At 38.5% G+C, this 27,071-nt stretch overlaps 1 protein-coding gene across 7 annotated transcripts in view; it reads left to right on the top strand.

Annotated features, from left to right (window-relative positions):
• The window catches only part of LOC134287642 (1-phosphatidylinositol 4,5-bisphosphate phosphodiesterase classes I and II), a 321,529-nt gene that overhangs the window by 220,146 nt on the left and 74,312 nt on the right, over positions 1-27,071 (top strand). For all 7 annotated transcript variants that reach the window (XM_062849987.1, XM_062849988.1, XM_062849986.1 and 4 more), the window contains exon 6: positions 7,950-8,083. In XM_062849987.1, coding sequence (XP_062705971.1) covers positions 7,950-8,083 — 134 coding nt within the window. The remainder of the gene's footprint in view (positions 1-7,949; positions 8,084-27,071) is intronic.

Below are 27,071 nucleotides of genomic sequence, written 5' to 3'. Positions count from 1 at the left end.
GGAATATCTTACGTTCTGGATCATTTAGAAGAATACTGTCTTCTGCGGCTTACCCTATTTATTGAAACTTGAACAACACAGTTACCCAAAGTTTTGCTCAAACACTACTAAATTAGGTAAGGGATCATAATACCCACGCTCAGAAGAACAAGACCTTCCACATAAAACATAAATTAATTGGATGTTTTAGGGGGATTCCGGAAGCATTTTAGGAAGTTTCAGAACATTTTCCGCACGATTCAAAGGCGTTCCGGATGAGTTTTCATGGGATTCAGAGCCTCTCAAGTTTCTTACATAGGTCAGAGGAAGTTTAAGAGGGAAATAAGAGCCATTTCAGAAAGCCATTTCAGAAAGTTTCTGAACATTTTTAGCAAGAGAGGATTTTTAGAGACCCATTTGAAACGCCCCTGAAATACCCTTTGATTCTCGGTAATGCTTCAGTAATGACTTTATAAACTTCTACAGATTTTTTTTCTACGGAAACTTCTTTGGAATTCCCGTCTGCAACTTCTCTCTGTTTTTTTTTATTCCTTTGGACAATCCTCTGATGACAATTTTGGGAAATAATTTAAACACTCTTATGGAAACTTCTTTGATATTTTTTTCCAAAGCTAATTCTGAAATTCACTGGAAGCTTGGTACGGTAACTGTTTTGGAAATTTCTCGGCAACAATATTTGAAATTGATTAAGGTTATCGTTTTTTAAATAACCTCCTGCATTACTTTGAGAAATTCTTTACACAATTGCTATGATTAGCTACGGGATTTCCTTTAACAATTTCTTTAGGAGTTTCACCAACAATTACTTTAGTAATTCTTTTGATAGTTTCTTTAAAAAAATATTTGCCAGATACTTTAAAAATTGCTTAGTCAACTCATTTGTTAAACTTTTGTGGCAATTTTTGAAAACGATTGCAAAGGAAAGGTGAAGGCATCCTGAAGGAATAACCTACGGATTTTCCGAAAGAATTGCTACAAAAATACCTAAAAGAATCCCGCAGAAATTGCCGAAGAAGCATCCAAAAGAGTTGATGAAGAAATTTCCCAAAATGTATACCGAAGTCAAGGGCACTTCCGAAACAATTTAAAAAAAAATCATAAATAATCCTTCAAGGAATGCTTCGATCAATTCCATTGCAATTTCCTGAGTAATTTTTAAAGAAAATGTTGAAGAATCTACCAGAGGAACGGTCAGAGAATTTCACAAAATTGTAACATTCGTTTTACACAGCCCGCTAAATTCGCACTAGACTTTAGGAACACTCAGGGTCGGCACAATTCCTAGCCATGAAGAGATTCGCGTATAAGAGGGAAAATCACAGAGAATTAAGTTGATGGCACTTTTATTGCAAGGTTTCCTAACCAGCCCTAATAACCTGACTCCCTAGCTAGATCCTACCGTTACAATCTACTTACAGTGTGAAGTGTAGTCTCGTTGGGGCCCATTCGCTGCCTGCCAGATGGGGGGGGGGGGGGGTGGGGGGTTGGGGAGTTTCCCGGACTCCGATCCTGTTGCGTGTTCGCTCCAGAACCATGGACGCCTTCTTTCACACCGGATTCCTGTCCTGGATCCAACCTTCGATTGGTCCCGGGCCTTCGAGCCCAGGCTTGTTGCACTGCCCGGTGTGCCCGATAGTGGGGTCGGGCTGCCTTCCCGAGATAAGCGGTCACTGGACCTTCTCCTGCCGACTTGTCTGCTCCGCCACCTGGTTGTGGTATGGGACACCTTCCCGGAACACGCGGTCACCGGAACTCAACGTGGACGATCCGATTCTTCTATCGAGCCACCCAGACGTGGGTAAAGGACGCCTTCCCGGAACACGTGGTCACCGGAACGTATCGTAGAGGCTTCGATTTCCGTCGTGGGTATGGGACGCCTTCCCGGAATACGTGGTCTTCGGATTTTATTGGCTTCTTCGATCCTATGCGGCTCCACAATTCAGTAGAATAATGCCTTCCAAACCGCGTACTTTTCTTCCAGAACACTGGTTTGCTTTAAAATTTTGGGACACTTGTTGTCGGCTTCGTCGTTCTGAACTCAGTGACCGAGTTGATCACATTCGCTGGCTCTGGGACCTTCGACCGCCAATTCGAAGGCGTTCCTTTGAGACCGTATGTGTGTCATCTCCCAGGAACCTCCCCATCGTAATAGGTGTGCTACCAATCAAATTCAGCACCGTTAACACGGTAGACTAGTGTGTAGTGTAGCCTTCTGAATATAGGGTAAAAACACTAGACTTCGCCCCCCTAAAATTCTGCTCTAATCTTTGCCACTTCATACATAAAAAATGGAATTTGTATGGAGGGGGCGAAGACTAGAGCAGTGGCGAAGTCTAGTGCTTTTACCCTAACGCCTGCCAGTATTCAATTCACTCGTTGTGCCATCCTACTATCTAGCTTTCGTCTAACGTAACGGTTTTATTGAATTTATTTTTATATATTTTTATATTTATCATTCTAGAACCAATTTGCTTGTGATTTTAGACCATAAATTATGTTCCTACTAGCTAAGCTGTCTGTGTGTGGTTCTTCCTCTGATAATAAACGGTGATTTTACCCCCATATGGGCCTCAATCTAATACGGTTAGTGAACGTGAGTAAAACGATTGGTCACAATATATTTGCCAACCGAATTGCAGAATGAAATCAATGAGAACTTGCCGGAAGAAATTATAAAAGTATTTGTCGAACAAATTCCTAATTAAATGTTGGAATTCAATTTTAATTATATTTTCTGAACGAATACTCAGAGAAAATATGCATTGAACGAAATTGCAAAAATGAAAATAAATAATTTCCAGAGAAATTGCTGACGCAATACCAAAGGAAACGATCGCAATAGTTGAAAAAGAATGAATTGTTGATAAAAATCCGAAAAAAATGCACAAGGAATCCCCAAAAGCATTGCTGACTAAAATCTCAAGAAGTGGCCAAATGAGTTCAGAAAGGGTTTTCCAAGGAAATTCTTTATTAATTCCTTCAAAAATTGCCAAAGAAATTTTGAGAAGAAATTTACAAAAAAAGTTCCCAAAGAAATTTCCTGATAATTTCTCAAAATACTTGCCGAAAAAAATAAAAAAAAAACGGAATGAGTTCTCAAATGAAATGCTATGAAATGTTCTGAATCTATTGCCGAAGGAAATACCGAAGCAGTTTTCAAAGGAATTGTTGCAAAAATTGCAAAGGAACCTCTAAAAAGTGTCCCAATCAATTGTCTGAGAAATTTGTCTAGGAGTTTCCGAAGAGATTTCTTAAAAAATCTCCCATATAATAATCGAAAGCTAAAGCACTAAAGCAATATAGTGAGCAAATCTCCAGCATAACAGTTTTTTTAAGAAGAAAGTTTTCTAAGCAACGTCTCAGCAACTCAACACCGAAAACCGTATTATCCTAAACTTGGGATATATGACTAAACTGGAAGTGTCTAAGATCACCAACACATGACGTATAGTGGGTGAATTTCGAACTGAACTATTTTGTAGATTAGAGCTTGTCTTCTGATCAACTGTGCCAAAGACAGTATCCTTCTAAGCCAGTGTTTCCCAAAGTGGGCGAAATTGCCCTCTGGGGGATAAACATCAGTCTAAAGGGGGGAGGGGGCGGAATTGCCAAAATAATAATTGGGGGGGGGGGGAGTTAAAAAACCGAGAAGCGAGGGCGATTTTTTCAATGATGAAAACTCAGAATCTAAGCGGTCCAGATCGTGAGATATACGGCGTCCTGGACCGAACTGGCAGCTCATTACAGCACTTGGGCCATGTAGTGAATGAATTTAGAACTAAATTTCTTCTACACGAAAACTTTAATTCTTCCGAGCAACTTTGCCGAAATCAGATTGCTTTTAAGGATAAACGTCTTGAAATCCCGCTTTAACAGTGTATCAGAACTTTAGACGCACAAATCTCAAGAATCAAGATTCAAACTACAGTGCATTTTATTATTATGTTCATGTTCACTTATAATAAGCTTAAAATATGAAGATCGGGTGCGCTTGTTTTGTTTACGAAGAGATTTAGGTTCCAAAGTCGGCCATTGTGACGGCTATTTTGGGGTTCTTACTGTGAAAAATCATAACTCAAGAACAAAGCATCGCAGAAACAAAGTTTTTAATAGTTATGAAAGCAAATTTTCTCAGAAATCCAAAAATAAAATATTAACTAGAAAAAAGTGTCCACAAAATTTTCCACAGTTCAGAAAATTCGTACAAAAAAGCCGGAAAAAATTTGCCCGAACCCGTGGAAAATTTCTAAAAAAAAAAATATTATTGAGAAAGTTGTGGCATAAGCATTAAATTTTTGGAATGCTTTTTTTTCGTTTTTTGAGTTATGGCCAATTTTGTTGAAAAATGTCCAAGTGTGCCATATAAGCCTTTTTTTGATCATAAATCACGAACAAAGTATCGTAGAAACAAAGTTTTTTAATGAAAATAAAAGCAATTTTTTCAGGAATACAAAAAAATATGAAGTGGAAAAAGTTTTCCACAAAATTTTCCATAGTTAGGAAAATTTGTAAAAAAAAAGCCGGATAAACTATGCTTGAACTCGTGGAAAATTTAAAAAAAAATATTTTTAAGCTTCAATCGCTGAAATTTTTAGAACGCACTTTTTTTTCGTTTTTGAGTTATGGACAAGTTTTTCTAAAAAAAAAAAATCTGTCTCTACGATACTTCGTTCTTGAGTTATGATTTTTCAAAGTAAGTAATGTCAGGGGATAACAAAAAAATGAGTTTTCCGGAAAAATAGGCGACCCAGAATTTTTCTCATTTTTTTGTTCATTTATCCATGAGCCCTGCCTGTGGATAAAGTTACATGAAAATCTGAGACCCTTCGGACTAATTTGTATGATAATAAAAAAAACACTGCAGACAGTACCCTTCAAAGTGGTTTAGAACGCGAGATTGGGAATATTCTTAAGAGCTCTTGAATGTTCTTGAAGTTTTCCAAATGGATTTACAATAGATCTTTTAAGGAAATTGTTGAACGACACCTTTAATTAGAGCCAGAAACAAAATCTGTTAACAAGGATTCCCGTAAGTAGTTGTGGGAAAATTTGCAGATATCCCAAGTAATGGTTTGATAACCAATTAGTCGTGTAGAGGTTTTGTGAAGCGTCATTAAATACCGAATACCTTTTATTTTGGATTAATGATGGTTCTATGGGGTCTCCAGTTAGCCTAGCGGTTAAGGCTATGGATCACCAATCCGGAGACGGCGGGTTCGATTACTGTTCTGGTCGGGAAAATTTTCTCGACTCCCTGAGTATAGTGTATCATTGTACTTGCCTCACAATATACAAATTCATGCAATGTCAGGCAAAGGAAGCCCTTCAATTAATAACTGTGGAAGTTTTACACTCTGGTAGCAATCATTGATATGGTCGGCGTTAAGTCAGAGAGGACCATGTGTATTTTACCTAATTTCTAGAAAAACGACTTTAAAATTTGCAACTCTATAAGTTTTCAGTTTTTCAACAATTTTTTTTGAATTTTCGCCATAAATCTTAATAGCTATTCATCAAAGCATCGCTCTGTATTGTAACACGACGGATTTCATAATTTGGAACTCTTCGGATTTTCCAATAGAAGGTCGGAATTAAGCACAAAATTAATGTATTGATACAAAAAAACTACAGACGAAAGGCGACCGATCAGCAAGCGGCTCAAACCTACACTAACTGGTATGAATGATCGTTCGGAAGATCACGTTAATTTCGAGTCTCATTAGGTGGTTCGTTACAGTATTGATCGCGAAAAAAACGTAAAATAAAGCTTGAAACCGAGAAATTGCTTAGTAATTGTTTGTACTTAGTTCACTCTGACTGAACGTTTTTTGGAAAATCTACAACCAACTACAGTTCGCCCTCAAGTTTTTACATATTTGATGAAAAAATAATGCACAAGTAGGATAAAAGTTCATAGGAGTGGTGTTTAATGTGAGCATGAAGTTTGAAATTTAATATTTCTGTTATTACACTGATGATTACCATTTTTAATGTTTATGTTCAGTCAGAGTGGACCAAGTACAACAGTTCAATATCACTAAGGGTAGTCGATTATTGAGCTATTGAGGAATTCTTAACTTGAACATTTAATAGCTAACAACTTTTGAACGTATTTTCATAGTTCGGTACGTTTCTGAAAAATTGTAGTTACACAGTTTAAAATAATTTATTCAGAGGACTGTCATTTTTCAAAAATTCGTTCAGACAAAGTGAACCAAGTACACGGTTCCTCAATAACCGGTAAATTCAATTCATGAAACGGGTATTGGTACATTTCAATATGATGCCCAACAGCTACTTAACAAACATATTTTGATTTGGAAAGGATTACGTGAATAAGGTAATTTCAACTATTTTTCTTTGAGACACATGGTCCACTCTGTCTGCATGCAAAATGCCACAATATGCTTGAACACGATGATCTGTAAAATACGACGTTGACCAAACTATTTTGATTATTGGATTTTAACCAATACATATTTCTTCAATTCTCTTGACATCAAGCATTTGGCCCACTCTGACTGCACAATATTATCGATTTTCGCAGTTCAATCAAAAGAAAATTGTACTATAACTCTCGTAAATTGTAACATTAAGGAAATCGGGAGAATGTTCCAAGTAGCCAAAGTAATTCGTAATCAAATGCTTTAAAAATCTAATTTTCGTCAATTTTGTTACTTGGCCCCCTCTGACTTAACGCCGACCATATGTGCATTAAGTCTGATGTTAATGAAAACAAAAAACATTGTCGTACAAAATGAATTATACAGAAAAAAGAAACAGCGAATATCTTCCCAAACATAAAAAATAAGCATCATTGCACTAGGTAAACTACATAATCCACTTCAACTATCTCCGTACAAATAGCGCAAACATCACCGACAGCTATCAAATACCTGAAGGATGAGCATCATCTCAAAACAGGAAACACGTCTTCCTCTGCACATGTCAGTAATGAGGATGTGAACTTTTTTCCTTTTGTAATCGGTTGTTTTACCTTCGTCATCGACGTCGTCGTCGTCATCCTGCCCAAGGAGTTCAGTATATGTGAAGAGTATGCTCAGCTCATGCTCAAAATAAACAGCTGTTTTTATTTTATAAAGTAGGTCAGTACGGTGAAATTCCCACATACCATCCACCAACGCCGCCCGGTACGGTGCAATGGTATGCTGGAAGTTCCCTCGCCATCAGTAGTGGTGCCGAGTGAGAGCGGGAGAGCAGCGTAACATCCTTCCGAGTTGATGCTTTCATTCGGAAAACTTTACCGTTTTCGTTAAACTATTGAGGAAGGTTATTTTCATTGCTGCCGGTAAAAGTTGTTTTGCTATCTTTACTAGTTCGCTCGGGATGGGAGCAATTCAGCGGGGATACTAATAATTGAAGTTTGTGAAAATACGATTTTTAATACTATTTCTAGAAGGAACTTTGGAACATCAGACAACGTAAAAACAATAAAAACTGATGGCCTTATTCCAAACTGAATTTGATTATATTGTTTGTCAAACAATATAAATAAGATAAATTTTAAATTATGTTTTTTTTCATCTCAGGAAGTAATCTCTCGACACTAGATTACTGAATTACAATAAAGATAGCCCATATTCCATTGTGAGCTGTTTTAGGTCCAAAAATATGCATATAGAGTTTAATGATATCGAAAACTCTAAAAAACAATTGTCGCATCCTTGCAGCTTTGGTAAAAAACATCGACCAAGTTGCTAAAAAAACATCATATCAATTAAAAGTTCCACCTCCTACGGCATCCCATCCACAGTACAGCCAATTTCGATGCAGCATCACTTCGAAAAACAAACCAGTATGTTTTGATCACCGTTTCTTGGTCCTCCGGGCTGTTTCCGTTTCTAGGGGTACGCCTTTCTTCCTGTGCTGTAGCTCTCTCTCTAACGAAAAGTCACTTTATTTCGTTCTTTCTATTTCTATCTTTACAGTTATGGAGCGACGAGCTCATCCGGATGGCATACAATCTGACCCAGCTGAACGGACCCGCGATAATGTTCCTCCAAAAAGCGTACACCAAACTTTGTCTGCAGGTCGACAAGAGCGGGAAGGTCCCCGTTAAAACGTAAGTGAAAATTATACACTGTTTAGAGTGGGATGGGAGTCATTTGCGCCAGAGTGAGGTAATTTGCAGGAAGTTTTGACAATATACATTGCCTTCATTTTGCACTTGGATGCACTCGTATTAAGGCACTGATTGCAAAAAAAAAGTATTTTTAAGATTCCTTGTATGACTATTTCAAAAAATGTTTGAATCTGTTACTAAAACGTTACCCAATAACAATTTTGTATGTTATTTTCACTGTAACTTAGATTGATTAAACATTACATCATTACATCTTTATCGAAATGTTCAGTTTGATAATAGACATAATTTGAAATTTGCTTTCCAACACTTAGTAGCAGATACTTATACAACATGCTACAGTTCATGTAGCATTTGTCTCTTGTGTCTGTAGATAAAAATCAACAAGTGGCATTTATGCATTATTCATTCACTCTACATCTCTCACCATTGAACGTGTTTGCGTGGAAAAGTTTTCCACGGGTTTTCTTTTTCCATTCTGAATAAACAATAAGCCTTCTTTTTTCGAATCGAACCGCTATAGATAACTTAAAACGTACACCATTTAACCCACTAACCAGAAACCCACAGAATCGCTCCTGATCGTCGAATGGAAAATAACCTGGACCATGATTGCTTTTGCATAATTACCGACACTCGCTACGACAACGAACGGATCGGATGTAGAACCACTAGACGTCGCCACCATCGCACTGCCACAAACGGAGCAAAAAGTCGTTACTAGATGGAAAACACCCGCCAAACCAGATAACGCTTTCGAGACTTCGTCGCCTTTAGGGAAATTGACGGGTGCGCGATGGAGAAACGATAGACGCCACTGCCACCACCGTCGCCACCACGGTTTAAAGTGTAAACAATGAACCGCGCAAAAAGGTGGACTTTTTGTTACTTTGAAATGGATTTTAGTCTTACATCAACGTTGGGTATGCCACGGTATTCAGCGTTTTTTTTTTTGGGAAAACGGAACAAATAGCTTTCTGGAATTGAATTTCGATTTGGGATTTTGGGTGGGTTTTTTCTGGAAAGACTGTGTTGCTAAGTATGCATTTCAGACGTACTGAGAATAGATGGTCTAGTCCGCGATTTCCCTGGACAAATATTCTGGAAATCACGGAGTCCAAAAAATCGGATTTCGGGATATTTTTTTTCGAAATTTTTCAGTTCAATTTTACAGTTCACTGTAAATTTTCTTTATGAATGTTTCAATTTTTGCATTCGATTTCACACTATACATATATATGGCATATCCAGTGACCATATTTTTCAATCGGAATCAGGTATTTGATGAACATTCGTATGTAGCGAACACTTGACTATCACACTGAAGACCCGGGATCGAATCCCACTCCCGACATACTCACAAAATGTGGGTTCATGCTTCAGAAGAGAAGTAAAGCGTGGGTCCCGAGCTAAACTAGCTTCGAGTGAAAAATCTCGTTGAAAAAACTAACACATGAATGCAAATACCTGCCAATCCAGCTTTTCAGGCGAATAATTGAGTTAATACCTCTCCAAACCACCGACCCCGTAGTTCATATGAGGGTGTCGCGAAGCCTCTCGTAAAGTAAGTCCTACATGAACATCTCCTTCCCATATCCCAAGTTAAGGTAAAAATGGGTGTGGTCAGGAATTTGTTTTTTTCTTGTTATTCTTGTTTAAGAATCCCCTCCTTAACCTTCCTCCTTAAACCAGTCAAGTTATCAAAAAGAATATGAATGCTGCACACACTTGCTTGCAGACACTTTGTCTGCGATCCAAGCACTTGATTTCGATCCATCCAGCATTGTGCGAATCAGCCTAATAAGCTTCGCCAGAAAACCACGTTTTGAACCTATCTGTCAAAACTAATTTTTCTCCACTAAATCGTGCGTTGCTTTAAATCAATGAACAATTGGTGAGTCAACATATTCTTTCTACAGGATCACCCGCTCTGCAGGTAAAAATCTTCTTTTTCTTTTTTTTTTCTTGGCTTGCCGTCCAAACTGAGATAAATCCTGCTTCTCAGCGTAGTGTTCTATGATCACTTCCACAGTTATTAATCGAGAGCTACCTCTGCATATGACCATTTTGCATGAGATTAGCGTATGGTAGGCGAGGAGATTCTCTATGCTCAAGGTAATCAAGTAAATTTCCATAACGAAAAGTTTCTGGGCCTAAAGGGAATCGAACCCATCACCCTCAGCATGCTGATTACCCATGAGCTTACCACATCGGCTATATAGGTATAGCAGGTTTCGATAAAAAAAAACAAGCTTTGTGCGATTAAGCTGCTATAAAGTTGCGAAACACAGTGTCGGGTGTAAACATCGACACACATGCAGCACCAAAGACGCCATTACAAACCATCTACAGACACATTACAGACAACGAAATGTAGGCCACTACACATGTTTATAAAAATGCAAACACCTATCCCCTTGAAGAAGATTCAATAAAGAACCGAAACGTCGGACGTAGGAGCAACAACGGTGTTTGATTGCCAGCTATTGCCGAAAAATTATCTCGGACACGGACACCGTCGTCATCCAGAGGCTGTACAGACTATTCGGAACTTAACACTAGACATGGGACACACGGAGCATGCAGCAGTGGAAACGGGGGAGAAACTATTCTCACGAAAAGTTTCATCTTCCGGAGCGGGAATCGAACCCTCACCCCACAGCATGGTGCGATTAGAAGCTTGGTGACTCTAACCGCCCGGCCACGAGGCTTGTCCAAAAAATTCTAAAAAATAAAAAAGATGCGGTAGATTACACAGCGCAACATTTTTTTGTCTCAAGAGCAAACTTATGTGTCTCCGAAGGATTTTGGGCCGCTGAATCCGAATCCGGGCTCAGATTTGCTCTAACACGTCACAATTTTGAGCTATACCTCAATTTATAGGGCAAAATATACGATTTTGGGCTTTTTTGACTGCAAGCCATTAAGCAAGGAAATATTTTTTTTAAGCAATCAAAAGGTTAATTGGTCAATTAACATCTAAATTAACGACTCATGCAAAATATTTCGTTTTACCTAATCAAATTTGATAGATTTAAGCATTTTATGTTAGCATGAAAACTTGCATGCAACTTTTGGAGGGTGACTTATATGGGAAATATCGTACCTAACATAAATCGCTTAAAACTATCAAATTCGATTTGGTAAAACGAAATATTTTGCATGAGTCGTTAATTTAGATGTTATTTGACCAATTAACCTTTTGATTGCTTAAAAAAATATTTCCTTGCTTAATGGCTTGCAGTCAAAAAAGCCCAAAATCGCATATTTTGCCCTATAAATTGAGGTAGAGCTCAAAATTGTGACGTGTTAGAGCAAATCTGAGCCCGGATTCGGATTCAGCGGCCCAAAATCCTTCGGAGACACATAAGTTTGCTCTTGAGACAGACAAAAAGTTAATTTTTGTTACGCTGTGTTATCCAGGAGATCCATTAGAAGCTCCTTCCGTATTCCCGGTGTTTATTAAAAACAACTTGTTGCGTTTCCAAGAAATTATTCTTGGAATTCTTGAATAAAATCCTGCGACAATTCCTTAAGAAAATGTTCCTGTTATTTCACCTGGGACGCCTTCAACAATTTCTCGTTTAACAATTGCTCCAAGAATATCTCCAAAAATTATTTTAAAAATCCTCTAGGACTAACGACTCTAGGCTAACGATTGATCCAGGAATTTCTACGACGTATTCAGGGATATTCCCAACGATTTTTTCTACAAAATCTTCCAAGGGTTCTTCCATTTTTTTCTGAATAATTACAAAGATTCTAACAGCTTCTCCCCCTAAGAAATTTTGCCACTACTTTCTCGAGAATTCTTCAAGAAATCCCGATGTATTTTTTCAAGAGCTTATCAAAGATTTCTCTACGTACTTCTCAAAGATGCTTCCATGGACTTCACCAGAGAAGCCCTTCAAAAATTTCTCCAAGTCCCTCTACAAATACTGTGCAAGGGTTCCTTCAAGGTTTCTTTTTGGATCAGTTTACCATGATTTCCTACAAAGGATTTCCCTATGAATCCCTCATCTAAGAATTCTTCTAGTACTTAAGTCCTACAAGGATTTGTCTGGCAATTATTTTGTGGAATTGAGTTCTTCAGGGATCCTTTATAAATAAATGGCAATTGAATCAGCAGAGCTTTCAAAAGTTTCTCTAAGAATTCTTTTGCAGTTTTCTCAGAGGATTTCTACGCATATTTCTTAGAAAAATCCCTAAGAAAAAGTGCCATGTGAACCATCTTCGATTCCTTTGGAAATTATTTCAAACTACGGGGTTTATTCAAAATACCTCCTTCGGAATTGCTCCATCAATTCCTGCAAGTGTTCTGCCAGGGAATCCATCGATAGTTTGAGATAGTTTCGAGATTTAGATTCTTTTTAAAATTACTCCAGGGATACCTATGAGAATTCTTTCGAAAAATCTTCTAGTAATTAAGCCATGATTTCTTCTTCTTCTTCTTAATGGCTCGACGTTCGCATTGGAACTTGGCCTGCCTCTCTTTAACTTAGTGTTCTTAGAGCACTTCCACAGTTATTAATTGAAGGGCTTTCTTTGCCTGGCAATAAAATAATTTGTATGGTATGTGGGGGCAAGATGGGTCAGGGGGCAAGATGGGTCAGTACCGTTTTCAATCGCACAATATATGTTTTGAATCTTTCAATAATTTTCCCAGATGAACGACGGGAATACACAAAAAAGTGGTATATTGTTTTGAACATTCTATACGTTCCTCGCACAGAAAAAAAAACAAAATATTTTTTCGTTATACTCCTTATGCTATACATTCCATATAACTACGTGTATTGTGTAGACGGGGCAAGATGGGTCACCCTAATTTTTCGGTATGTTTGCATAGTTTTTGAAAATGTTATACTTTTCATGGAAAGGCTATTACGTGACCTACATTATCGAAGCGATGAGAGCACTGAAAATTTGAGAACATATTTTTTAAATTTTCCTTCAAAAAATATAGGTTTTCAAAGTCCGTTTATGGCTACCCGAACAAAAATCTTCTAGTTCTGATAATAATCTACCGATATGTTTCAACACTTTCTACATGTAATCTGTACGTCTATGAAGCTTAGATGTATAGAGAAAAACTAGAAGATATAGTATTTTTTGTTGGAGGAAAATCGAGTTTTCGTATAGCTGACCCATCTTGCCCCCGTTAAAATGAGGTGGGGCAAGAGGGGTCATGTTTTGAAAATTGTTTGTCAAGAAGCAGGTTTCAAACTTTATTTCCTTTTTATACTCTTATATCATAGCTGACTAGTGTATCTCAGAGTCGTGGTAGAATACAGAGAAATGCGATTTATATTCAGAAAGTTATAGGGATCCATTTCTTAGGTGACCCATCCTGCCCCCACTTACCATACATTGTGTGGCAAGTACAATGATACACTATGCCCAGGGAGTCGAGAAAAATTTCCCAACTGGAACGGGAATCGAACCCACCGTCTCTGGATTGGCGATCCATAGCCTTAATCACTAGGCTAATTAGAGACCTCAAAGCCATGATTTAAATCCCCCCAAAGATTCCGCAAGGAAATCTTCCAAGCTGCTCTCCAAAGATTTTTCAGAAATTCCTTTAAGCATTCCTCTAAGAAATTTCGTCATGGATTTCTCCAAGATTTTTTTCCGTAAAAAAAATGTTTGAGATTTACTTTAGAAATTACTACAAGATTCATGCTGGATTTCTCCAGGAACTCGTCAAAAAATTATCCTAAAGATTCTTCCAAGGACACTACCACGGAAGCCCTTCAAGGCTTCATTCAGGGAACTTTCCAAAAAAAAAAAAAATAAACAGGAATTCCTTCAAGGTTTCTTCTAGGATTTTCCAGGAATTTCTCTACTTATTTCTCGAGGAATTTTACCTCCAAAGGAACTGCCGAAGACTCCTCCATCTAAGATTGTTTTAATTAATTCTGTCAAGAAATTCTCTAGTATGTCCTCCCAATGTATTGCCAGGGAAAAGCTTTGAGGAATATCTCCATGCATTCCTGCTGAAATTTCTCAAATCATCTGAGATGACAATTTCCCTAGGAATTTTCAAGGAAAGAATATACCAGCAACATTCCTATTTAGTCCTTCATCTCGTGATCTTCGCTGGTTTATAGGGAGTTGGATTCGATCCCATGTACTCGACATGACAGACACGTACTTCTACCATCACACTAACTAGGTCCACTTCATTTCATGAATTTTTCAATGATTTTTTTCCAACGTATTGTTGGAATGTATGTATTTTTGAAGATTGTTCTAGTTGAATTAACATTTATAGTGCTCTGGCGTACTACTCATGAGATAAGATTTCATCAGTCTCGTTTTGATGGCCCAATTTCAGGTTATTTCGGGCAATGATTAGCTAGAAGACATGTGTAAACTCTTCACTAACAGGGACATCAAGATGTAGACGTCTCATACTAAAACTCGAATCAGTATCTCCTCTTAAGATCAGAAATTCCTAGAACAAACTGGAGTTATGAAAAGAACTAGCACTAAGAAGGCAACCTGCCGTAAAAAATATGATTACAGTTTTGACTGATGGATCAACAACAATTGTGAAACCTCGTCATCCTGGGTTCAAATATTGTTATCCACTAGGGTAATTTTTCATTCTTTCAGCAATCCTTCTAAGGATTCTTCTTCTTCTTCTTCTTCTTGGCGTAACGTCCTCACTGGGACAAAGCCTGCTTCTCAGCTTAGTGTTCTATAAGCACTTCCACAGTTATTAACTGAGAGCTTCCTCTGCCAATGACCATTTTGCATGTGTATATCGTGTGGCAGGCACGAAGATACTCTATGCCCAAGGAAGTCAAGGAAATTTCCTTTACGAAAAGATCCTGGACCGACCGGGAATCGAACCCGTCACCCTCAGCATGGTCGTGCTGAATACCCGTGCGTTTACCGCCTCGGCTATATGGGCCCTTCTTCTAAGGATGTGGAAAGGAAAAATGTCTATAAGGACTTTTCCAAAAATTCATTTCCTTTAAGTAGTTCTCCATCGGTTTCTCGGTTTCTCCAATAATTTCTGCAAGAGTTTGCTTAGCAGTTTGTTCTGTGATGTTCGCTAAAACTCATTTAAAATAGTTATTTATGCAACAAGTTGCAAAATGATGATTTTTTCAGCACGTGTCGTACATTTATCCAACGAGGCTTGCCGAGTTGGATAAATACGACGAGTGCTGAAAAAATCGAGTTTTGCAACGAGTTGCATACAAAGTTTTTTGTAATTACGAAAAACACCCATTTAGTGCGATCTTTTCTAGCTACACAAACATGTATCAGTACAGGTAGGAACCACGTGCGCGCTCATGCTTGTCGGCGTAGTTTTTTGTATTGATCAGGTAGGCTCTGGTTTAGTAGGCGTCACCAACAATCGAGCTCCCTTTGTCAAACAGTTGTGTGCCGGCAAAAGCAAAAGCAGATTCAGCAGCTGCCTCTACACTTTATTTGTAGTTCGAATCCGAATTGAAATCATCTTGATTCAGATTCAAGCTGCCCAGTAGATGTAGAGGCATAGGCTGAATCTATGGAAGGCATTATGGTAAGTAAAAAGTGCGTACGAGCAAAAGTGCCGAAAAGTGCTACTTTTCAGCACTCTTAAGAGTGCCGAAAAGTAGTACTTTTCGGCACACTTGCATTAGGGGTGAAAAGTAGGCCATTTCAGCATACTTCAGCCAACTGAAATGTTCAACTTTTCACAACGTAATTACAAAAAAGAATTTTTCTAAGGACTTACCCTGGAATTATTTCTAATATTTCTCCAGGAATTGTTACAAGTTCGCCTATATGAAATTGTAGCATAACCCGTGCAGATATCGCTCGTGATACACTCTTTGTCGAATTATCAATTGCCAATTCTGAAGTAATTCTGCTATAAAATATTCCATGAAAATCTGGGAGCGGACCTAGTCGGATTGTAAGAGCACCGCCGAGAACCTGGAATCGAGAAACGCACAAAATGCACATCTATTTTACATACGCTACAACTACTTTACAAACTTAACAGTTACCTTACCTTACCAGTCAGGCTAGGACCTGAGTGGTCTCTGCTGTACATAGTAGCCGTCTCCATTCCACTCGGTCCATGTCTCTAGTTCCGCACTCTGCGAAGGGTCCGCAGATCGTCCTTCACCTGATCGGCCCATCTAGCACGCAGCGCTCCACGTCTTCTTGTACCGGTCGGATGACTCTCGAGAACCATTTTAGTCGGGTTGCTATTCGACATCCTGATGACGTGACCCGTTCATCGTAGCATCCCGATTTTCGCGGCGTGGACGATGGTTTGTTCTCTCAGCAACTGATGCAGCTCATAGATCATTCGCCTTCTCCAAGTCCCGTCTTCCATCTGCACTCCGCCGTAGATTGTACGCAACACCTCCCGTTCGAAAATTCCAAGGGCGCATTGGTCCTCTGTACGTAGAGTCCAAGCTTCCTGTTCATAGAGGACTACCGGTCTAATCAGCGTTTTGTAGATGTTAATTTAAAGTGTAGAATTAGCATTTAAGTTAAAATACACGTTCATGCAAACAAAAAAAAAGATGTTAATTTTGTGTTACGGCGAACTTGATTCGATCGTAGAGTTCTGCAGAATCCAAAATAAGCTCGATTTCCTGCCACAATGTGCCTCTGAATTTCTCTGTTGGTGTCGTTGTCGACAGTTACCAGTGAGCCTAAGTACACGAATTCTTCAACCGCCTCGATTTAATCACTGTCGATACAAATTCGAGGTTGTGGGCGCGGTGATTCCTCCCTTGAGCCCTTTACCACCATGTACTTAGTCTTCGACACTTTAATAACTTATCCGATTCGCCTGGCTTCACTCTTTAGTCGGATGTACGTCTTAAATTTACGCGGCATTTCTGCAACACCTGGTGGATGGCGAACATCTGCTCCGTTGTTGCGCGTTCTCCCATGAATCCAGCCTGATATTTCCCCACGAACTCTCGTGCTACCGGTGATAGACGGCGGTATAAAATTTGAGAGAGTATCTTGTAGGCAGCGCTCAGTAGTGTGATCGCGCGATAATTCCCGCAATAGAACTTGTCGTTCTTTATGTACCGTCAAGGCGCCATTCACCGTGGGGGCTCCATTCACCGTGTGCCATCGAATATTTTTTCATTATTTCCATATTATGATTGAATGATATGACAATTTCTCTTCAATTTCACCAATACAACATTGTATTGGTGAAATTGAAGGGAAATTGTCATATTATTCAATCAAAATATGGAAATAATGAAAAAATATTCGAAGGCACACGGTGAATGGAGCACCCACGGTGAATGGCGCCTTGACGGTAGATGGGTTTTGGTAATGACCCAGTGTAGTGCTCTCACCAGTGCTTCTCCACCGTATTTTAGAAGCTCGCTTGGTAGTTGATCTACTCCAGCAGCTTTGTTGTTTTTCAATCGACCAACCTCCTTCTCAATCTCTTGGAGGCCACGGGCCGGAAGGTTTTCGTCCTGTACACATACTCCTAGATCTATTACCACGCCACCCTCGGTTCTTCAACGTCGCCATCGTCGCCATCGTAATGCTGTAGCCACCTCTCGACCACCTCACGCTCGCTCGGGGGAATATTCCCATGATTATCTCGGCGCATGCAACGTAACAGTGGGTCCTGAGATAAATCGAAAAAAATCAATCAGTTATACCATGTCTCACAGGTTCGATTTCGTAAGTTTTTCTGGAATCCACAAAAAATAAAAATCAGTTATTTTTTGAGCCAATGAACTTTTTTCAATTACTTATATTTTACGTATTGTATTTTCTGCTATCAATTAAGCATTCTGAAACATTCAAACACTTTTCTCAACTCTAAGAATCAACTGATGGCTAACATATCTCACCCCTAAATTAATGGAGGTGCACGGTGATTTGTTATCTAAAAAAAAGATTCAATTACCTACCCGTACGCTATTAAAGGAAAACTAGATGATCAGTTATTTTAGTATACGCCGACTGAGTATTAGTTTCCTAGATCTAGTTATTTCCAAGATTTTTTTTTCAAATGCCACATCCTTCTATTGGTCCACATCTACAAGCCATGAAGTACAAAATTATTTCCGCTCTTCTTCAAGAAGGCATATTGTGCCGCCGTTTGCAACGACTGACTAAGTATCGATTCAAGCTCATAATTGATTCCAATTAATTAAGAAACTTTCTGCAAACAGCTCACGAACGTTTCCGATTCTTTCGGCAGGCAATCAACACAAAAGAAAAATCATCGCTTCTCTTTGCCTATTGCTGGATTAAGAAACTCGACGCTCGCAAAGTTACACCACAGAGAGCAAGGAGCAAGCATTGCTCAAGGATTTTATGCATAGCACCTCACAGCCAGCATTGTCACCCCCCTCCTCCAAGAAGGCCGGAAAGCCAAAGCTCGCGTAGCGGTTGTGTGTGTATCGAATTAATGTTTTATGAAATCCGATATTTATGAAGGCACGGAAAAAAAGAACTCCAAAGAGAAAAATGAATAAAGCCGCAGGGGCAAATTGAAGAAGGGAAGCTGGTGGAAGCAAGGACTAGAGCTAGGTGCTTCACAGAAGCCATTTCCAGGCACCCGCTGTGTTCGAAACAACTTAATAATTTGATACTGCCCTAGGCTCTCGGGGACAAAGACGGCGAAAACGAAACCAACCGACCGACCGACGACGACGATGGCGACGACGTCGGTGACCGCGGTTGTTGGGGCAGTGAGGAGGAAAAATCCTGGAACTAGATTCAGTGATCTGGAAAATAAGACTTTTTCTGCCTTCGGTGCACTTGAGCTGGAGGAGATTCCTTTGCTACAAGTATCCACCGCACCGCCATTTGACCGCAAGCTAGTAACCGCAGCACCGTTCATCATTTTTCCCATGAAAGTTTTTCCCCCTGCGTAAATGAGGTGAAGCTTGGCCGCCGTTTGCGAGTGACTTTGATGGCGAGGGGGGGTTCGGGCAGGCTGACTTCTGTTTGCTTTTCCCTTCTTGGTTGCGATGGGTGTAAATCATGCTTTATTGTTTTTACTGTTGATGTGGGTGGAAGACGGCAGACTGGGAGACATGGATGTTGCACAGTGGGATAAACTTTGGAGAAACTGATAAAATACTTTTGCACATGTTGTCGAGTATTTGTCTTATGCTTTGTATTTCAACCAGTGCTTAGTTGAAATTACCTATCTAAATATAACTCTCACGAGTTTTTTTTTTCGCGGTAAATAATAGTCCTGTTGAACGACGCAGGTTTTACCTGCTCGAAGTTGCTACATACCGCTCTTACCCATTTGTCATTAAACGGATAAGAGCGGGATGTAGTAACTTCGAGCAAGTTCAACCTTGTATTAACGACCAAAGTTAAGTGCCGAACATCATCTTGGCATCAAGATAATGTTTACTCAAACTATCATTAGCTCTTGGTCCTTTGGTAGGGTGTAGTATTACAAATCAAATCCTCATGGTTCAAATCAATCTTCAAATTTCCAGTACTTGCCAGTACTGTACTCGTCATTCACATTTGTTAAAGTCTGTTTGTCATAAATTACATCACAGCCAAATTGCTTCCTAGAAGATCTCCGGAAACCTTCCATAAAATATGCATAATAAATAGCGACCCTCAGTCAGCAGTTTAACGTTTACCAAACTGTGCAGTTAAAACATTCTCACTTCCTTTATTTTGAGACCTTCGTAATTGTTACCACATGTGTGCAAACAACGCAGGCAAGTTTTGAAAACTCACTCGCTTCGCTCGTGCAGTAACCAAGCTTTCTCCATACCTTTGAAGTTTTCAATAAAACACTTTCAGTCAACCGTCCAAAGAGTTCGCATGTTCTCTCGTGAACTAAAACTATCCGAAGTTCCGATGCCTGATACCAAATGGCATACCGTGACAGTGAGTGATAACGAACAGTAGAAGAAACAACAGTGATAACGAACAGTTGAACAGTGAAAGCAACGAAGCAACGACAGTGATAACAAACTTTAGAAGCCTCACAGTGTTGGTGAAGTGCCAGAAAATCAGCGCCAGAATAATGGGTTGGTTCACATCGGATAATTTTGTGACCAACAATGTCGCGATCCCGACAACGGAATTAAGAATAGCCGTCGGTGCGGTAGTTACGGTAGTGGTAATTGTAGTAATTTACCTACTACTCAGAGTGTACAATAAGTACCAGAAAAAAGGGATGCAAAACTCGATACGTCGAGAAATACAATTGAACAATGTAAGAACGGACAATACAGGTGCAAACAATTAAAGTGTCTTATTGTGGAACGACCAAATCAAAAACAATTATGTGCAAGCAACGGTGCGGAAAAGGAAATAATCAATACCAATAATCAGAAGAAGACAGTGCGCAGTGCTTATTTACAAGGCTTCGACCTTGATGGCCAATTTGTGATAACGGACACGAAACGAAACGTGAGCTGAACTGAAGAAAAGTGCAAAAATCGTAAAACGTCGAAACTTTATGTGAAGAACATCAATTCGAAGAATGTGAAGACATCAATACTGTGCGGAGAGTGATAAGTAGACCAAAACCTACAGACGCCATGGTAAGCAGAGATATACAGCTGTGATCCAGAAAATCGTGAAACCAAGGAGGAGCCAAACATCACAGATAAGTAAAAAGCAAATGTAGAATCACAACCTTTATAAACAATTATAATAATTTTCTTATATGATTATATACAAAAAAAAAATTCAATAATTCCACTACATAACAATGAGTAATGCCGTACGAAACTTACATTCTTAATTTGGATAAACTATCAAGAATCGAACAAAACATAAGAAAATCAATTAACAAAAATACCAAACCTGATACGTTACAAAGTAATTTAGTGACAGCTCGTTTTTTATTCCAAGAAATAGAAAAAGAGCTTATAGAAAGGCAAGACGAAATTGCCGATACACAACTTTTTACGTATATTAAGAAGGCTAGAAACGCAATAGGTTATATTGAACAGACTTGCAAAAGCAAGATAGTAAAGATACCCATTCCTCACAATCAAAATCACACAAATATGGCTTTCGATGCCAGATTAGCCGCCTCGATACTATTACCATTCGATGGGGACAGTGAAAAACTGTCCAGTTTCAAAGACAGTGTAAAATTTCTAAAAACAGCAACAGAAGCGGCAAATCACCCAACACTCAAACTTTTCATAATAACCAGAATCTCAGGCAAGGCACGCGATGCATTGCCTTCCGACATCGACGATAAGTCGATCGACGAAATCATTGAACAAGTAAGCAAAAGTTGCGAAAGCAAGATAACCTCAGAGCAGGTACTTGCCAAACTAAAGACTATAAAAAAGGGGACAGCAAAACAACAATACTGCGAAGAAGTTGAATCGCTTTGCAGTCAGTTGTCCAGAGCATACATTAAAGAAGGCATCCCACAAGGGATAGCCAAGAAAATAGCTACGAAAGCAGGTGTGGAAACGCTGATTAAAACCGTTTCCGCAGAAAATGCGAAAATCGTACTACAAGCGGGTTCGTTCCCAACAATCGAACAAGCTATCCAAAAACTTAATGAGCTACCTGACAATACCGAAAGCAATGATGTCACCCGTGTTTTCAATGTAAACACAAATCAAAAGCGATTCCAAAATTTTAACCAGGGTCAGCAAAGAAACTGGAGAAGAGGTGCAAATAATAATAATAACACTTTTACACGCCGTGGCCCCCATTCGTATAATCAACGTTTCAATTATGCACCACGCTTCGACAATCGACCGCATAACGGTAACTATCGTGGTCGCAATGACTACCGTGGTCACCCACCTCAAGGGCGACAATCGCATAGAATGTATTATGCTGACGCGCAAAATGCCGTACTAGCATCAAACCCAACATACTTGCAACAACCTCAAGTTCAAAGTCAAGGCCATCCGATCTGGAACATGAGCCCTCAACAACCGCAGCAACATTTAAACAATCAAACACGGAACCAGAATTTTTTAGGAACAATGGGTCAATATACTCAATCAATGTAGCAGCGTCTAATTTCGTCATTTTATCAATAAGCGCTTCAAACCAACCATGTTCTTTCTTAGTTGATTCAGGAGCAGATATTTCATTGCTAAAATTAAAAGTCCTAAATCAAGGAATACCGTTCAACCCAAATAACACAGCGTAACAAAAAATAACTTTTGATCTGTCTCAAGAGCAAACTTATGTGTCTCTGATAGATTTTGGGCCGCTGAATCCGAATCCGGGCTCAGATTCGCTCCAGCACGTCACAATTTTTAGCTATACCTCAATTTATAGGGTAAAATATGCGATTTTGGGCTTTTTTGACTGCCAGCCATTAAGCATGGAAATATATTTTTTAATCAATCAAAGCATAAATTGGTCAATTAACATCTAAATTAACGACTCATGCAAAATATTTCGTTTTACCAAGTCGAATTTGATAGTTTTAAGCGATTTATGGTATGTTGTATATTTCCCATACAAGTCACCCTCCAAAAGTTGCATGCAAGTTTACATACTGACTTGAAATGCTTAAATCTATCAAATTTGATTTGGTAAAATAAAATATTTTGCATGAGTTGTTAGTTCAGATGTTAATTGACCAATTTATGCTTTGATTGGTTAAAAAATATATTTCTATGCTTAATGGCTTACAGTTAAAAAAGCCCAAAATCGCATATTTTGCCCTATACATTGAGGAATAGCTCAAAATTATGACGTGCTGGAGCAAATCTGAGCCCAGGATCGGATTCAGCGGCCCAAAATCTGTCAGAGACACATAAGTTTGCTCTTGAGACAAAAAAATGTTGCGCTGTGTAATTCATGTGTGTTACGCGGGATAACACCTGGCGAATCTGAAAGTTTAGGAACTATCAATTGTTTATCATACATACAAGACACCGCTTTAAATAGCACATTTCACCTAATTAACAACGATTTCCCGATACCGACCGATGGTATACTGGGAAGAGATTTCTTGACATCATATCGATGCGAAATAAATTACGACTCATGGATTGTAACCGCAAACGTAAACAACAATCGAATAGAAATCCCGATACAGACAAACCTGAATGGATCTACTTGGATCCCTGCCAGGTCAGAAGTATTTAGAGTAATAAATAACCTTAATACAGATAAGGATGTAGTACTCACCTCATCCGAAATTGAACCTGGCGTATTTTGTGCGAACGCCATTGTAAATAGGAACGCACCTTATACTAAAATAATCAATACTAATGAATATCCGGTACATATAAGTAATTCAAATTTTAAATTTATTGACTTAAAAAAATTTTACATAGCAAACATTTATAAGAGTAACGGTTCTGATAGACTAGAAAAGTTACAAGCAGAATTAAAATTAGATGGGACTCCTTCATTCGTTAGAGACCGTCTAAAAAACTTGTGCAACGAATATAATGACATTTTTAGTCTTAAAGATGATTTACTATCATGCAATAATTTCTACAAACAAACGATTAATGTTACTGATAAAGCGCCGGTTTACATAAAAAACTATAGGAATGCACAATGCCACAAAGAAGAAATCTGTCGTCAAGTCGATAACCTGATTCAAAATGATATAATAGAACCTTCCGTATCTAATTACAATTCACCCATACTACTCGTACCTAAGAAGTCGAGTGATGGTGATAAGAAATGGAGACTGGTAGTAGACTTTAGGCAACTTAACAAAAAATTGTTAGCCGATAAATTTCCACTGCCGAGGATCGACGATATCCTCGACCAACTCGGCAGAGCCAAATATTTTTCGACACTTGATCTCATGTCAGGTTTTCACCAGATTGAGATCGAGAAAAATTCCAGAGAGTTCACCGCGTTCTCTTTGCAGGAACGTGGACATTTTCAGTATAAAAGATTGCCGTTTGGACTAAATATAAGCCCAAACAGCTTTCAACGAATGATGTCAATAGCACTCAGTGGCTTGAGCCCCGAGTGTGCATTTTTATATATCGACGACGTCATAGTCGTAGGCTGTTCTGTCGAACACCATTTGACCAATTTAAGGAAAGTTTTTGAATGTTTCAGAAGAAGGAACCTTAAGGTAAATCCTTCTAAGTGCAATTTCTTCAAGTCGGAAGTGACTTTTCTAGGTCATAAGATCACTGATAAAGGGATCTTACCCGACAGTTCCAAATATGACGTTATTAAAAATTATCCAACACCACAAAACTCCGACCAAGTGCGAAGTTTTGTGGCGATGTGTAATTATTACAGACGATTCATTCCACACTTTGCAAGTATATGTCATTGTCTGAATAAACTTTTAAGAAAGAATGTAACTTTTGACTGGACCGATGAATGTCACAAAGCATTCGAGAAATTAAAGAATACTCTATTATCTCCAAGAATTTTGCAATACCCAGACTTCCAAAAAACATTTATCTTAACGACAGACGCATCAGATTTTGCGTGTGGTGCAGTCTTATCCCAAATTCACGAAAACAATGATCTGCCTGTTTCTTTCGCTAGTCGCGCGTTTACAAAAGGCGAAGCAAACAAACACATCATTGAAAAAGAGTTAGCAGCTATACACTGGGCGATAATGCACTATCGTCCGTATTTACTAGGTATTTTAGTTCGTACTGACCATCGACCGCTAGTATACCTATTTGGGATGAAAAATCCATCCTCAAAGCTAACACGGATGAGGATTGATCTTGAAGAATTTGACTTCGAGGTAGAATACGTCCCAGGTAAAAGTAATGTCGTGGCAGACGCATTATCTAGAATTAATTTAACATCAGAAAAACTTAAATCAATGAGCATTCTACAAGTGCAGACTAGGTCAATGCAACGCAAACCAGGTCTAGCCAACACTAATGTTCAAACGAATTCACCGAAGCCTGATCAACTTCGTGTGTATCAAGCAGTTAATAATGAACAAATTTATAAACTTAAAAAACTACAATTTACATTGCAAAAACGTAGAAATGAACCAAGAATGGCTATCAATATTCTCGAGAAAAACTACAAAAAGGGACTAACTCTAGCGTTAGATCTTACTATCAGCAGAAAAGAATTGCCAAATGTATTCAAATTAATAGAAAATGGTACTCTCCTACAGCATAGGACAGCACAAAACTTTGAAAGTAAGAGCATTGCTATTTCGACTAGCGATGCCATATTTAACTACATAAGCATCAATGATTTCAAATCTATAGGAAATCAAACACTTAAAGATATCACTATCATAATTTACGAACCTCCAAAAACCATTACCAATCCTGACGAAATTCATGCAATTTTGCGACACTATCATGATACACCTATCGGAGGTCATGTTGGCATAAACCGTTTGTACAAGAAACTCAAAAACTTGTACTACTGGCCAAACATGAAATATATAGTGACAAAATTTATCAAATCATGTGAAACATGCAAAAAGAATAAGCATTTAACAGGAGTGCAGGAGAAAATGGTAAAAACAACAACTCCAACTAAAGTATTTGATGTTGTTGCGATAGACACAATTGGACCTTTCACATTAAGCAACAAAGGAAACAGATACGCAGTAACCATACAATGCGATCTGAGCAAATACGTAATTGCAATACCTATTCCTGACAAATCCGCTAATACCATTGCAAGAGCCGTGGTAGAAGGATGTATTTTAATTTACGGACCGATGAAAGCAATCAGAACTGATCAAGGTACAGAGTATAAAGGTATATTCGATTCAGTTTGTAAATTGCTCAACATCAACCATACTCTAGCAACGGCTTACCATCCACAAACGTTAGGAGCGTTGGAAAGGAATCACAGATGTTTGAACGAATATCTGAGATTTTTCGTTAACAACCTGAAAAACAATTGGGACGAATGGATATCTTACTATTGCTTTAGTTACAATACTACTCCGAATACAAACCACAATTACACTCAATTTGAAAGAGTTTTTGGAAAAACAGTAAACAGTTTTGAACAAATAAATACAAATCAAATAGACCCAATATACAATTATGATTCTTATGTTAACGAATTAAAATTCAAATTACAATCCATACATCACCATATTTTTCAACAAATCGAGAAAGTTAAAGAAACGAGAACAAACCAAGCAAATCAAACAATTGTACCAACACCACTCAGAGTAGGAGATAGAGTTTATCTAAAACTGGAAGGAAGAAAAAAGTTAGATATAGTACAAGACGGACCATATATTGTAATAGAACTTGATAACGTAAATGCAATTATACAACATGAACAATCTGCAAATATATTAAAAACTCATAAAACAAGATTAATTAAACAAAACCAAATAATGTAATAAAACAATACAAAACGACGAAGTAAGTGAGTTTACAACAATCTTTTCGAATGGCTACACCATTCTTCTCTGAGGGGGAAGGTGTAGTATTACAAATCAAATCCTCATGGTTCAAATCAATCTTCAAATTTCCAGTACTTGCCAGTACTGTACTCGTCATTCACATTTGTTAAAGTATGTTTGTCATAAATTACATCACAGCCAAATAGCTTCCTAGAAGATCTCCGGAAACCTTCCATAAAATATGCATAATAAATAGCGACCCTCAGTCAGCAGTTTAACGTTTACCAAACTGTGCAGTTAAAACATTCTCACTTCCTTTATTTTGAGACCTTCGTAATTGTTACCACATGTGTGCAAACAACGCAGGCAAGTTTTGAAAACTCACTCGCTTCGCTCGTGCAGTAACCAAGCTTTCTCCATACCTTTGAAGTTTTCAATAAAACACTTTCAGTCAACCGTCCAAAGAGTTCGCATGTTCTCTCGTGAACTAAAACTATCCGAAGTTCCGATGCCTGATACCAAAAGGGTAAGCAAACAGGAGTAACATCTGAAGAAGTCTTAACATTGTTTTCATACACTCTTCCTCAGTGAAATGGTATTTTGCTGCTACTCCTTTACGCAAGTATTTCCAGTTTTAGTGGTCCCTGCGGTTTCGTTAAGTCATCGGCCACCTAATATATGTTGGGCATTATTCCCTCCGTGATCCACAGTCCT

This window comes from Aedes albopictus, chromosome 2 (assembly GCF_035046485.1).
Source record: "Aedes albopictus strain Foshan chromosome 2, AalbF5, whole genome shotgun sequence".
Taxonomy (NCBI): Eukaryota; Metazoa; Arthropoda; class Insecta; order Diptera; family Culicidae; genus Aedes; species Aedes albopictus.
Note: the sequence above shows the minus strand (reverse complement) of the source record. Positions and strands in the feature narration are given on the sequence as shown.